This window comes from Mauremys mutica, chromosome 6 (genome assembly GCF_020497125.1).
Source record: "Mauremys mutica isolate MM-2020 ecotype Southern chromosome 6, ASM2049712v1, whole genome shotgun sequence".
Taxonomy (NCBI): Eukaryota; Metazoa; Chordata; order Testudines; family Geoemydidae; genus Mauremys; species Mauremys mutica.
The window spans coordinates 30,117,974-30,132,105 of NC_059077.1; the positions used below are offsets into that span (position 1 = coordinate 30,117,974).

The window sequence follows — 14,132 nt, forward strand, 5'->3', positions numbered from 1 at the left end:
AGGAAGAGAACTCTGCTGCTGGGGCTGAGCTCCCCAGGGTCCCTGGCTGTGGGAGTGGGGGAGGCCACAAGGGGCCTCTTGCCCCAGCTTGGCAGATCTGCAAGAAGGTCCCCGCTGCCGGTCTTGGGAGAAGGTAGGGCCCTGGCTGGACTTCAATCCCCTCCCCCTTGGCCAGCTCCCTCCCAAAGCTCCTGCTGGGGGAGAGGAGTATCTGTGCTCCAGGGGCGGGGTGCACCCCCAGCCGCCATGACTGTACGGGGCCCTACTGGCCGAACTGCCCCCGTCTGGGGCTTTGAAGCTCTGCTGCCCCCTTCCGGATCCTGCTCTTTTTATTTCCCACCTGAGCAATTGCTTTATACAGATAGTCTCTCGCCCGCCCCCGCGCTCTGGGGCTTCGTGCCGGCCGCGTAGTTCCAGGGGGCGGTTCCCGCCTCGTGCCCCGAGGTGCTGTCGGCCGTTAGACCCGTGCACCACCGACCCGGCCTGGCTCGCGGGACACTGGCAGCGAGCGCTGCGGGGCGCCAGTAACCTCTGCGCCAGAGGGAGCGTCTCGCTGGCGGCGGCGGCTGCCTCTACTGCACGCGCTGGTTGACTGCCAGCCTTGGGCCGCTCCGGGCAGCTGCCTGCGCTCCGCCTCCGCTGGGTGCCTTTGCCCTGGGCGGCGCCGGCTGGCTTGACACCCCCGGCTCACAGGAGCCGGCAGCAGCGGAGCAAAGGACGTGTGGCAGGCGGAGTGTCTGGCTGGGGCTGGGAGCAGCAGCAGCGGCGGCGGCGGCGGCGAGGGGAGGGTCTGCGGCTTGGCGTAGCTGCAGCAGCCGTCTCGGCCTCTCTGGGAGTGACTCTGTGTGCGCGCTTCCAGGCTCTGCCGCTCGCCGAGCTGCTCCTGCCGCCGCTGGGGATTGTTATTGTTGTCGCTCGCTTCTCTCCGGCTCAGACAAGCCAGCACGGTCAGGGGTGGAGGGGCAGGAATGTGAGCGGTGCTTGCAGGGGCTGTGTGTGTGTGTGTGTGTAGGGGGGGTTCTGTGTCACCCCCGTCACCACCAGCATCCTCATCAGCTGGATCTATTGTCAGGAAAGGAGGAAATTGCAACCAAACAGCAGCAGCAACATCTGGGCGGTCACATCTGGGCATGCAACATCGGCTTCCTCCTCCTCCTCCTTCACCCGAGTGGATCACTTGGGGGGTGGAAATACTTCTGCAATCAAGCCAGAGGTTCCATCTTATAACTGAATATTGAAACTGGAAGAGAGGGGGGTGGGGTGGGGATAAAGGCTGCTTTCCCCCCCCCCTTGGGATTTATTTCATGGGGATGTGTTCAAGACAAGAGAGGATTCAGAAGGATATTGACGTTGTGATCCAAAAGTGCAAGGCGGAGAAGGACTGCCTGTTTGCAGGTGAGTTTTCCGCCTGGACTCCAGGTTACCAGCTGCCACTCTCTTCCCCTCCCTCTCTGCCTGCTTCAAACGTTTCCCCAGCGCGACATGTTTGGTTGGGGTTCACTTGTCCCTTTTCTGCTGTCATTTTGCAACAGTTACAGTAGCAATTGATGCCCTTAAGTCTTCGTGTGTATGCGTGTGAAATAAGTCTCCTTCCTCCCTCCCTCCCCCCCAACACACACTGGCAGGAGAAGGCAGAACAGGTACTGTATGAGAAACCAGATACAGAAGTGGAATGTATCTGTGCACAGGGAGGAATGCAGTACACACAGAGAGAGCAATGTATCTGTTCTTAGCATCTGCCACCACGACAGTCCTCAGATCAGAGGGAGCCCCTCAGCCCCACAGTCGTTTTTAATGCGATCAGCAAGACTTTCGGTTTGGAGCCGAGTTGTTTTGCGCAGTTGGCGGTGGTGGAGGAATACAGTCCGGTTTGTAGCTGCTCAGGTTAGGTCGTTGCCATTTGGGGTTGCTTAGCTCTTGCCTTAGGGAAAATTTAGATTTTATTTTGATCATCTAGTTCCTTAAATGCATTTATCCAGAGCTGGAATATTAGCAGGTCATAAATTAGTCATTTTCGTGCAAAGCCTTGGTATTTGCTTGTTGCTTTATGGTGAGCACTATTTACAGTATTTGATTTGCCTGAGCTGCCTGGCTTGTTGCTGCCTGTTGCCTTCACTGACAATGGAAATTCCTGCCGTTGCCATAGCACCAGGGCACTTGTTGCAAAGGGGAGGGGGTTTTCCTGCTGCAGGGTGCTCTGATGCATGTTAACCCCCCTACCAGAAGCAGAATGAGGGCGAGTCAGACATCAGCTATTTTAGACAAAACCCAAGAACTAGAAATGATCATTTATAATAATGCAACTCTTTGTATTTTAGATTTCAGGTACTCAGACTCCACCTTCACCTTCACCTATATTGGAGGCTCCAAAAGGTACTTCTCTGTAATGAGTAACTTCATTTCCCATTCACTGACTAGAGTCTCCTTTATTCTTTATTTTTTGGGATAGTAATTTCTTTTTCTTTTGCAATGAAAGCAAATGATTAACATCCAGTGGGATATAAATAACTAGAGAGAGTGTTGGGTCTGAGCAGGTGATCTATGAGGTGATCCCATTCATCAGAGACTTATTCATCAGAGTTTTCCTCTGTGTAACTTATTTGTCTTGATATTCAATGTACACAGATAAGTAAAATTATTGCCTGGTGCAAATGGTATAGAAAAACAAAAAAACACTGAATGCAAGATGTTTACAAAATCTGACTATAAGAACTAATAAAGAAGAGGCCAAATTTTATTCTGTTACACCAGAGTAACACATGGAGACCAGAATTTGGTCCTAATAGATGCAAATCAGTTTGCAATAGAACAAATGAACAGTATAGAGGAATTAAATGAAAATGTCAATAAAGTTTATGATGCAGATAACAGTCATTTAAACAACCAAATATGAATCTATGTGCTTATAAGCACATTTTAGTTTATTCACAAATTGGGGTGTATAAATAGATACTTATTTTTATTATTTGTATAGGGGGTTGCAATTTATATAATTTCTTCAGTTGCATTTCATTATGTTTGCTATATCATTAGTCTAGATTCTGTATAACTGTCTGTTTTCAAAGGAACTCAGTTTTTTTTTAAAAAGTCCTGTTGGTGAATGGATTTTTTTCCAGGTGTTTGTTTAGTTTGTGAATTGATATCATATTTGTGTTCATATTAAACAAAATAATAAAGTATAGCTAGGTTTAGTAGAATTTATTTTTTATTTTTTATAATTTTGATACAGTATAATCAATATTTATTTTTAAGCATTTTCCCATTTTTATTGATTTTAAATTTTCACAGTTGTAGGAAATTATGGGGGAGTGTAAGACAGTAATTATTTAATGACAGTAGTTATTGAGATTCAAATTGCAATATCACATGTCAAAATATAAAAAGTAAATATTCTTAAATTAAACTCTAATAAATTCTCAAGCAGAATTTTACTTACTTTGCCTATATATATGTTTCTGTTATTAACTATGTAAATATTTTTCATGGGTTTGTGTGTGTATGGTGAAATTGACATTTACTGATAAAACTCTAATCCTAATCTAGGCTAATCCAAGACTAAATATAGTTTATCAGGTTTAAAGAGAAGTCTCTTGATTTAGGTAGCTTCAAGGGTTCAGTATCTTTGGTGCTTACTTTTTTCAGGCCACCTTAGTTTAAAAGGGGATGGATCATTAGGAGTTATAGGCCTCTATCCTGAAAGATGATATTTGCAGGTGGATACCTACATCTGAACAGGATGCTGTTGACGCCAGTGGGGTTCTGTGCAGTTTCAGGGGTCCACCTGCACAGGTCAGCTTGTAGGATCAGGAACATAACTGATAAATGGGTTTGTAGTTTGTTCAAAAACTACTTTTGTCACATTAATGGCCTCCACATGCGCCTACTGAAGGCGGTGGCAAATGCTTTCACTTTTACTAATCAGAGGTGCCCAGATCTGACTGCTCAAATCATGACTACCCAAATCTGGAGTTTACAACATGTAGGCAGATCTATCACACGTGGAGTCTGAGTGGCCTGGCCACCGAGAACCAGTTTCAGTATCTGGAAAATTCAAATTGAATTTAAAATCTCACGTTATACCTTGAGAGGATGATACAAATAGGTTTCCATAGTGCATGTTCAAATTTTACATTCCTTCTGACATGTAAAGGACACTTAAAAATAATCTTAAAATAAGGGATTCATACTGACTTCTCATCTTTCCTGTTTTTTTTCCAGTCTTTAAGAATATCCATAGTACACAGAGGTGCATTGGCAGCTGAGTTTTCTGTTTGCTTTCTTTTTGTATAAAGTGCAAAGCATTAAGGGCCAAATTCTGATTTCCCATGCCAAAGTTGAGTAAACAAGCTTCATGCAGGGGAATTATGCATGTCTGCAGAGGATGTAATACTTCCACATGTAACCCAAAGCCAGGGCTCAAATCAGCTGTGCAGCCACTAATGCAGACTCTATAGAGGGTTGTAATAGTGGCCTTCTATGTGTTCCCTACTTGGGAGTGTATCCCCTCCAAGTTAAAACTGGGTTTATTGGGCCTTTGCCTCCCTGAGCTTGGCCACCAACCCCAGCCCTGTTCACATTACAGCAGCTATAGATTCCCTGCCACCCACTGGCAATTCTTCTGTGGTTTGGGTACTGTTGGCAGGAATTGCCCCTAAATGACAAAACCTTTATTCGCTCATGGTACATAGTAGAATAAGTATCAGGTGATACTCCTGATATTATCTCCTCAGACACTTGCAGTTGTCTGATTTTATATCTTCCGTGCTGGCACCACTGCATGCTCTCAAGAAATGGGACAAGGGATGTTCTTGGGTCCTTTATACTGAGAAATACATTTTAATGGCTAAGTGATGGATCAGTTGGTAAGGAAGATTACAAGATGCTATCTGTAGCCACATTTTTCAATTCTGTCCTTTAGTGCTTTACTTCCCTTAGCTATGTTCTCAGGGAGCCCTGGAAACTCAAAGCTAGTGCATAGTATAGTTTTGCTTTTACTTACTGTGCAAGAGCAAAATACATGAAACAAGAAAATATGTTTTATGTCTGATGCTACATAGAGTATTTTTTGTTTAACTGATTCATGACCTTTTTCTAAGACTGCTCACACTTATGGAAAGGCTAGCGTATAAAGTCAGCAGGTTAAACAGACCTAGGGATTTCTTCTGCATATTGTTTGTGTCCATTAGGCATATTAAGTCTACTCACTAGTGGTTTTATCTTGTGCACTCAGAGCCAGATTCTCAGCTGCTATAAATCAGTGTAATTTCACAAAAGTCAATGTACATTGCGTCATTCCTAGCTGAAGTTCTGGCCCTTGTTTTTTTTTTTTTGTTTGTTTGTTTGTTTTTTTAAACTGTTCCAAGGTTCATATTTGTGAGTATTTTCAACTTAGGGAGAGATTCTCCCAATTTAACTGCATTGTACCCTTTCTCCTTGGACTTGCACTGCCCCATCACATGTTACTACTGTAGTTCTCAGCGTGCAGCTGGAAAGATCCAGGTTGCACACTACCCATCTCAGGTCCTGGTCCTGATATCACTTATACTGCTTTTACACTGATTTCAATTGAGTTATTTATGCTGCTCTATATAATATACACCTAAATGTAAGCACAATATTTATATTCAAATTGATTTATTTTATAATTATACGGTAAATGAGAAAGTAAGCAATTTGTCAGTAATAGTGTGCGTGACACTTTTGTATTTTTATGTCTGATTTTGTAAGCAAGTAGTTGTTAAGTGAGGTGAAACTTGGGGGTACACAAGACAAATCAGACTCCTGAAAGGGGTACAGTAGTCTGGAAAGGTTGAGAGCCATTGATTTACACAATATGAGACTAGTTTTAGGCGGGGCATAAATATGACTACAGTGAACCAGCCAGCATTTGAATGAATTTTCTTGAAAAGTTACAGGAGGAGGAGGAAGACATTTCTTTAAGAACAAACATATTTCTGTTGCATGGATTATCATAAATAATCCTTTCCCTGTGAAGCATGAGCAATCATTTTGCCCTCTTCTTGGGCAACACTTCATTTTTCTAAAATGAACTGTGTTCACATCACATTTCTAAATTAGTGTTTTTGACAGTCCTGGGGTGCTTGCTGGTTTTGAAATCCTGTAATTAGGAATTTATTAGTGAAACCCATCTTTGTTGTATAATGTGGTCACTAAATATGAAGCACGTTGTATGACAATTTAATCATTTTTAATTTCATTTTTAGAAAGTGATAGGCAAATTGGGAGATATTTCTCACAAAGTGACATGCTCCTTCAGGTGCTGTGACTGTGCAAGATTTACCCTTATTTAACTGCTGCTGGCAGAATATCAGAAACATCTGGATTCTTTATGCTTTGTACTGCAAGAACTAACGAGGATGTTAAAATGATAACACTGAGAATCTTGGTTTTTAGAATGCCTTCTTATTTCTGCTGTCCTACTAACTAACTCCTTTTGTGGCACACTGGTTCTTCCAAAACTCAGCAGACTGAACAGAAGTGCTGATCTGTCACCTTTGTAATGAAGCCACATAATGAATGCCCCGATGTTGTTTTCAGGTTATAAATATAATTTGACTTAGTTTGCATGAAAAGAATGCCTGGTTGTCCTGAGAGAATATACTTCTTTTTCCCCTGATAAACATGCTGATCAAGTCAAGTGCTTTTCACTCACATATGTGCATAACTCCCATTGGCACTGAGGGACTGTGACAATGAAGACTGTGCATGAGAAGAACAGATCTTTTACGGAGGCATTTTTTAAAGAAACAGGACAAGGCCTATGAGAACTAAACACACAGATTAATTTTGTCGGCAAAATTCTCTCTTCCAGTCTGCCTGCCAGCTCTTAACTCTGATGTTCTGTCCTTCCTACATGAGCAGAATGATGATAACAATGGCAGTTCCATGCATGCAGGGAAAGCTGAATTTCTGTATGGAATTGGTTTAAAAGAAGATCTCAGCTCTGAGAGGAGAATTTGCCTCTGTATTCTTCCTTAAAGTTATGGTAAAATGTAAACGTTTATTGTCTTTTTTTTTTCTTTTTTAAGTTTTGTCTCTGATTTTTATATAATTATAGGTTTTTCCATGGTGCTTGTTACTGTGATATCAAGCACCTCACTTAAACTATTGAATTAATTCCCACTTCAGTGAAGCGTAGAAATATCTTCATCCCCACTGTGGCATATAAAGGGTAAGTGACTTCCCCAAAGTCACATAGGAAGTCAGGTATGGACCCTAGATGACTGAAGTGTCAGTGCAGGGTGTTAGCCACAAGACTTCTCACTTGAGCAACCTGAGGACAAGTGGATAATTTTTTTGTTGTTGCTTTAATGGGATTTTTAGGTCTAGCTAAATGGCTTCTTTAAATTAATTTATTAGAGCTGTACAGAGGATGAAAATTCTGTTTCATGAAGGATTTTAGGATTTTGAATTTTGGCTTCATTCCGAATCGTAGTGAAAACAAAGCATTTCTAAATTCTTCATGAAGGGAAATTTTGTTTTGTTTGTTTTTGGTTGATCAAAAAGTTTTGTTTTTATTTTGATTGTATTATAATATATAATACACAAAATAAAAGAAATCCAAAACAAAAAATGTAAAATTGAAATGTTTCATTCTGAAAATGTCAAAATGAGACATTTCTATATTGTTGGAACTTGCTTCCTGATTTTCTTCTTAAATGAAATTCTGGAAAAATCTACCTGATTTCATGGTGATTCAATTTTGATAGAATATGGTTCCATTCAAGTTTCTCTGACCAGCTCTAGAATTTACTTTGGCATGATTTTAGCCAATGCATTGCAACAGAGATTTTGGTCACCAGTGCTACCATGGCATTCCAACTCTTTTTTTAAGCAGTGTTATCAGTGAGGAGAACTATAAAACAGTATTGTACAATACTGCTGAAGGTCTTGTGACAAGGTAGAAAGGTGCTCCTCACACCTCTGCTCATGAGGGGTTACAACTCAAACCCCTACTTGTCACATGTGTGGTTGAGGGTGGGGATATAAAAGTAAAGGGGAAATGGCAGCGGCAGTGACTGCCTAGATCAGGGATCTCAAACTCAAATCACCACGAGGGCCACATGAGGACTAGTACATTGGCCCAAGGGCCGCATCACCGAAACCTTTTCATACAACGATACAAAAGTATAGTCAAAAATGAAAAAAAATGAAGAGTAATGTAGTATGCTATTAAAAGTCAATGTATTAACTTTTTTAAAACTGTACTACGAAGAGGGGTTTTAATAAAATATAAACACCTGTAACTATTCCTTATGTGGTCAGTAACACTGATGATGATCTACACTAACAGTCTATCAACATAGCTTTAATGGCAGGAACTTTTTAAAGTAACTATTCATACAAAATACATTGCCACTTTTAACAAACAGTCTTCCCAACTACTCACAGCAAAGAATCATACATGCTGAACTTCATACCTGAGACTGCTCGTCTAGTCTATGAGCCCCCGCCCCTGCCCCACCTCTTCCCTCCCCCATTCCAACCCCTTCCACAAAGTCCCAGCCCCAACTCTGCCCCCTCCCTGCCCCTATTCCAACCCCTTCCCCAAATCCCGTCCCCAGCCTCCTCCCCTGAGCATGCCGCGTCCCCACTCCTCTGCCCAGGAAAGTCCTAAACTTCGCCAAACAGCTGTTTGGCGCCTGAAAGCGCTGGGAGGTAGGTGGTGGAGCGGGGACGCGGCGCGCTCGGGGGGTGGGAGGAGGAGGGATTGCAGTGGGGAGGAGAGCTTGGCTGCTTGTGGAGTCGGCACCTCTGGCGGGCCTCAGGAAATAACTCTGCAGGTCGCATGCGGCCCGCAGGTTGCATGTTTGAGACCCCTGGCCTAGATGGAGTGGTGTCATTTCCCCTCCCAGCTAGCTTAGAAGCTGAAAAATTGGAATCCACTCTTCTGAGTGGCTTGTTTTTGTTGGGAGTCCTCTGTTTATGAATCCATAAAAGAATGTCCTGAGGCCAGGGAGTGAAATTACTGTTGGTAAGAACATTCTTCCGGCTGGTTATTCTTCCCATCGTCCTGTGGGTTCTATGGGCAATACTTCAAGTATATACTTCTTTCCACAAAACCAATACATGCCACAGATGCACAGCTTTGTGCTCGTGCCCACTTTTTATTCCAAAATATCCAGTAAGTTGTATATCCCCACTTTGTTTTAAGGGATGTGCTGGCCACCACTTCCCGCAGCCCCCTTTGGCCTGGAGTGGCGAACTGCGGCCAGTGGGAGCCGCGATTGGCTGAAGCTGTGGAGGCGGCAGATAAACAAACTGGCCCGGCCCGCCAGGGGGCTTACCCTGGTGGGCCACATGCAAAGGTTGCCGATCCCTGAACTAGAGTTTATTTCAGCTTTAAAATCTCTCTTTAAAGCAGAGAGTGTTTGTCCTCCTGCTAATAATACCTGACAGCACTATTCATCTGTATTTATTACTGTATATCCGGGGCATTCTTTTAATGCATCCAGCTGTTAGTTAAACACTTCTCCATAATACCTCATTGGTAGGTGCTTTTAGAGTTTCAGTAGCTCAAGTGCTGTTTATGTAAGTGATTCATCCTGAAAGGAAATTGTAGAAAATTAAATACAAATGTTAAGGGATCAGGGCAAATAAGAATTCAGCTTTACTCAGTTAATGTTGCTCACATTTCCTTTCTGATACTCAGTTTGTCTTTCTAGAAGGTTCTTATTTCTTTTTGATGCCTTTCTTTCCTTGCTGTTAGAAACTCATTAATGTTGGAAATAAATTGGATCATCATCACTACTACTTACTGTAAAAAATAATCTGTTTTAGAAGGATTATGGTCCCTATCCTGGTCCTATGGAGGTCAGTGGATCTTTTGATACTGCAAAGTGCTGTGTTCCTCTAGCAGGGTGCTCAGGCCAAAATATTCAGATCCGGGTGCCTAATTTTAGGCACATAAACTTGTATTTCTAAATAAGTGATCTGATTTTCAGAGCCACTAAAGCCAGTGTTAGTGTGTGGTTGTTCAGCACCTTTGAAAATCAGACCGTTTATTTAGGTGCCTAAATATGGACTTCGGTGCATGCATTTAGGCACCAAGATTAGAACATTCTATCTGAGCATGCTGCCTGGAAAAGTGATTAAATATATGTTCAAAAATATTCTCAGCAACTTCTTTCTGTGCTTTCATCATATTTTAACACATCAGGTGCCTAAAAATAGACCTCTGGGCCATCATTGTTAAAGAGTTAATATGATAAGACAAACAAATTTAAAAGCCAAGTTCACCGTGTCAAAATTTATTTAGATCACTTTTGTCTGTAAAGTGAGCAATAACATAGCTGATATTTCCCTTTAGACCATACTAATGTGCAGTAGTTTTTCAGTGTTCACAAATAAAGACTTCTAGATACCTGTCAGTAAGCATATATATATATATACACACACACACCCTCGGTCAGCAGCCACCACAATCCAGCTGTCCAGCTCTGAAGGCAGCAGCACAGAAGTAAAGGTGGGATGGTATGGTATTGCTACCCTTATTTCTGCACTGCTGCTGGTGGGGCGCTGACTTCAGAGCTGGGAGCTTGGCCAACAGCCATCGCTCTCCTGCCTCCCAGCTCCGAAGTCAGCACAAAAGCAAAAGTGGCAAGACCGCAACCCCCTAAAATAACCTTGTGACCTCCCTGCAACTCCCTTTTGGCTCAGAACCCCTAATTTGAGAAAGTCTTGTCTGTGCCGTGAAATCTGTATAGTATATGGTTAAAGCGCACAAAAGACCAGATTTAATGGGGGGAGACCAGATTTCACGGTCCGTGATGCATTTTTCATGGCCGTAAATTTGGTAGGGTCCTATCTGTAGAGCCCCCAGTGCGGTCAAACAACTAAGAGCCAGATTGTGCCCAGCCTTTATGCATGAGAACAAAGGTGGGGAAGAAGAGTATCCCTCCTCCGCCCATTGCACCCTTGTTTAGGAGCTGGGCACAGTCATCTTTATGAGTTGGATTCTCAATGGAAAGACATTAACTTTATTGGGCTTTGCATTAGGCACTATACGCCCATAGCACATGGATTACATAATAATAGACCTGCTTTCAGTGCTATATGTTCCAGTGGGAGAGATCCATGGCCTTGCCCTCATCCATGCCAGCTAGCAGTAAGAAAGGGCATGGCAAATTGCTAAAGGTTTGTGGAGTGCCACCCTCCCACAAGACCCCTGGAGACAGTTCCACCATGATCCCCTGTGGTGGGTTGTGGCTTAAAGTAGCAATTGGGCCATCACTATTCAGGGCCAAATTCTAAGCCTCTTAGACAATTTTTGAGGCAGACTTCCATTGTACTTTCTCGGAACTTCCTTGATTAAAGAACTGAAAAAGAAAAGAAGAAGCAAGCCTTCCGGCTTTCTCCCTGAATAGTAGAAGCATTGATCAAACGTAAACCACAGGCATGCCTTATATGTAATGAAATGTCACATTGCAGAAAGAAGACCCTCAAGTGGTAGATAATTAAAGAAATAAGTTCCACTCCATCAGTATAACAGTCTAAGCATTCAAAAGCATTTGATCAAATATGGTCTAGGATGCAATTTTGAAGTCTTGGTTTCTTAAATGTTACAAATGGCGATTTCATTTTCTTTTCACAGATAGGAATTTCTAATTTATTTATGGATAGTTCTAGAAAATTACAATTTTGCACTAACTGTTTTTTCCCACCTATTATGGCATTTATGGCAGACAACATTTGCTTTCAAGTAAGAAAGATAGCCTGAAGGGTAGAGATGGCATTCCAGGTCATGGACTTTTCTGCAAATGATAGAATGTTTTCTTTCTTTCTTTTGCTCTTGTTCATGCTCCCTCTTTCTTTTCCCACCATCTTCAATGTTGATAAATTGATCTTGGATCAGGCCTCTCAACCAACCATGCTCAGTGAAGATATGAAATTAATTGGGAATGCTTTTGTGTCAGATTAGGAGCTGGAGTTTACGGACGGTGTATTTAAAAGCCTAGAATGATTTTTATGTCATAAAAGCACTTACTGAGGGCAAACTCCTGATCTCAGTTACACTAACATAAATCTGAAGTAACGCCATTGATGTGAGTAGATCTAACCTGGGTTTACAGCAGGATAAATGAGAGTTTCATTTGGACCTGACTGTTTCAGTGAATCACATGCAGTTGATTTTTCACACTAGGGGAGCTATGAAGTACAGCATTCTATTTTATTACTGAAGACATGCTCATTTTGGAGTACTTTCTTAAATCGTGGGAGACCTGCAATTTAAGAATCAAGTATCTGCCAATGCAGAGGGTAAAGGTAGAATGCCAATTGTCAAAGCCGTACTTTTTTTGTTGTATCTTTTTCAGCCTTAGTATCTGGGTACCACATTGTCACTGAAGCCATTCTTAAGAACATAATTTGTTAGGCCATATGAAAAATCCTTCATCTGTCACTCATATTAAATCAGCATTCAATGTTAACCAAAACAACATCAAAACATTTTATAGGTGAAATCATTAATTGAGACTAAAAATGACCATTTTTTAACATAGAACAATCTGTGAATATGCATAAAAGGGTTTATATTGACTTGATTGGCAATAATGTGAGCTCTGGTTATCTCAGAGTGTGTTAGTTCCAGGGTGTGGAAATACCATAAAAGATCACATCTCTAGCCCTGTGTGGATTTAAAATTTGGATCTGTGTCCATCCGCAATCTGCAAACATGATCCACGGATATCCGCATCTGCAGTGATTGGCAGATATAAAGCGGATATCCACAGATTTTCATGATTCTACACATCTCACGTTATTTTAGCTCTCTGAGGTGTAACAAGCCCATGAAACACAAATATTGAGATAATTGATTACCTGTGGAGCCTGCAGTCTACAAGGGAAGGGTCATTCTCTCCTGGACAAGTCCTCCAGAATGTACGTGTTATTTAAACCAATAAGATTTTATAGAGATTTAATGAGGTTCTATATTTAAACCACGGTGTTATACTTTTATACTTAGGAGGCTCATTTGTCTTTCAGGATGGTGGAATTTTGCAATTAGGTTTACATGTCCAAAGAGGATCTTTTATAGGTCCAATATGTGAGTTGAATGGGGAGAAAAGAGAAATTGGGCAAGTTTGTAGGACAATAGGAGGAATATTCTGAAGAAGGAAATTACTTCAGAGGTTACTGCTGCCAATAAGAGTTTCAAATGAGCTCAGTATGTGGTGTGCAAATTAGGGAGTCAAAAGAATCAGCTAGCCAAAGGGACTTATTCTACCATTTTGCAGACCTACTTCCACACATCTCATAGTTTTGCAAATGTCTGAATGACACAAGAGTAGTATACTATTTGGTATATTACCCTGGCTTTCTAAATGTGCACTTTCCAGAGTTAAATAGTGATGGGGTCTGTGGGCCAGACTCTGCTCTCATTTACACCTGTGCAACTTTATTAACCTCAATAAGGTTGTGTAGGTTTAAATGAGACCACAATTTGGCTCTTTATCTTAATGATTTTTTAAAATTATTATTGACCAAATAGGACCTTATTACCCCATAATTTTGCCATTCCATTGTTCTTTGCTTATATATGTTTTCTGTCTTCATTGTTCTCATTGACAAATTGATCTACTCTACACATTGTGCTATATTGTGGATAGTGAATTAAAAGAAATGCAGATGTTCCACTTGCATAGGCCTTTGTATTTCCCTGTTAACCACAAAAAAACCAAACATATAAAAAACAAACAAATAAAACCTACACAAAACAAAACAAACCTCAGTAGGTTTTGGTGTACCTAAGTCTAAATCTTATATTAAACTATCCGTTAGTCTCTTGTTTGCTTTATATTATCCTTCTTGTTTTGGATAATTGGACACCGTATTGTGTCCATGTATTAAACTTCAATATATAGATATTGTAAAAAAATACCACTGTGTAAAGAGTTACTGTTTATTCAGGCATGAGAAAACATACATTGATCCAACAATTCAGCCAAAACCTGGTCTTTGTCAAGGACAACAAACACACATATATTGAGCATAAATACTTTTGGCAGCTAGCACCTTCTGGCTTCAAGGCAGAAATGGATGAGTGGAAAGCATCAGCATAATACTGAGTTAATAAGGCTTAGACACTTGCTGTATGAGAAGAACATAGGAGT

At 41.5% G+C, this 14,132-nt stretch overlaps 2 protein-coding genes across 3 annotated transcripts in view; one reads left to right on the forward strand and one right to left on the reverse strand.

Moving 5' to 3' along the window:
- Positions 1–469, reverse strand: part of EMB (embigin) — a 91,537-nt gene extending 91,068 nt beyond the window's left edge. The window contains exon 1 of the mRNA XM_045020219.1: positions 341–469. The gene's annotated coding sequence lies outside the window, so the exon portion shown is untranslated. The remainder of the gene's footprint in view (positions 1–340) is intronic.
- Positions 470–518: 49 nt separating this feature from the next.
- Positions 519–14,132, forward strand: part of PARP8 (poly(ADP-ribose) polymerase family member 8) — a 163,499-nt gene continuing 149,885 nt past the window's right edge. For both annotated transcript variants that reach the window (XM_045020211.1, XM_045020212.1), the window contains exons 1-2: positions 519–1,395; positions 2,319–2,373. In XM_045020211.1, coding sequence (XP_044876146.1) covers positions 1,305–1,395; positions 2,319–2,373 — 146 coding nt within the window. In that variant the 5' untranslated portion in view covers positions 519–1,304. The remainder of the gene's footprint in view (positions 1,396–2,318; positions 2,374–14,132) is intronic.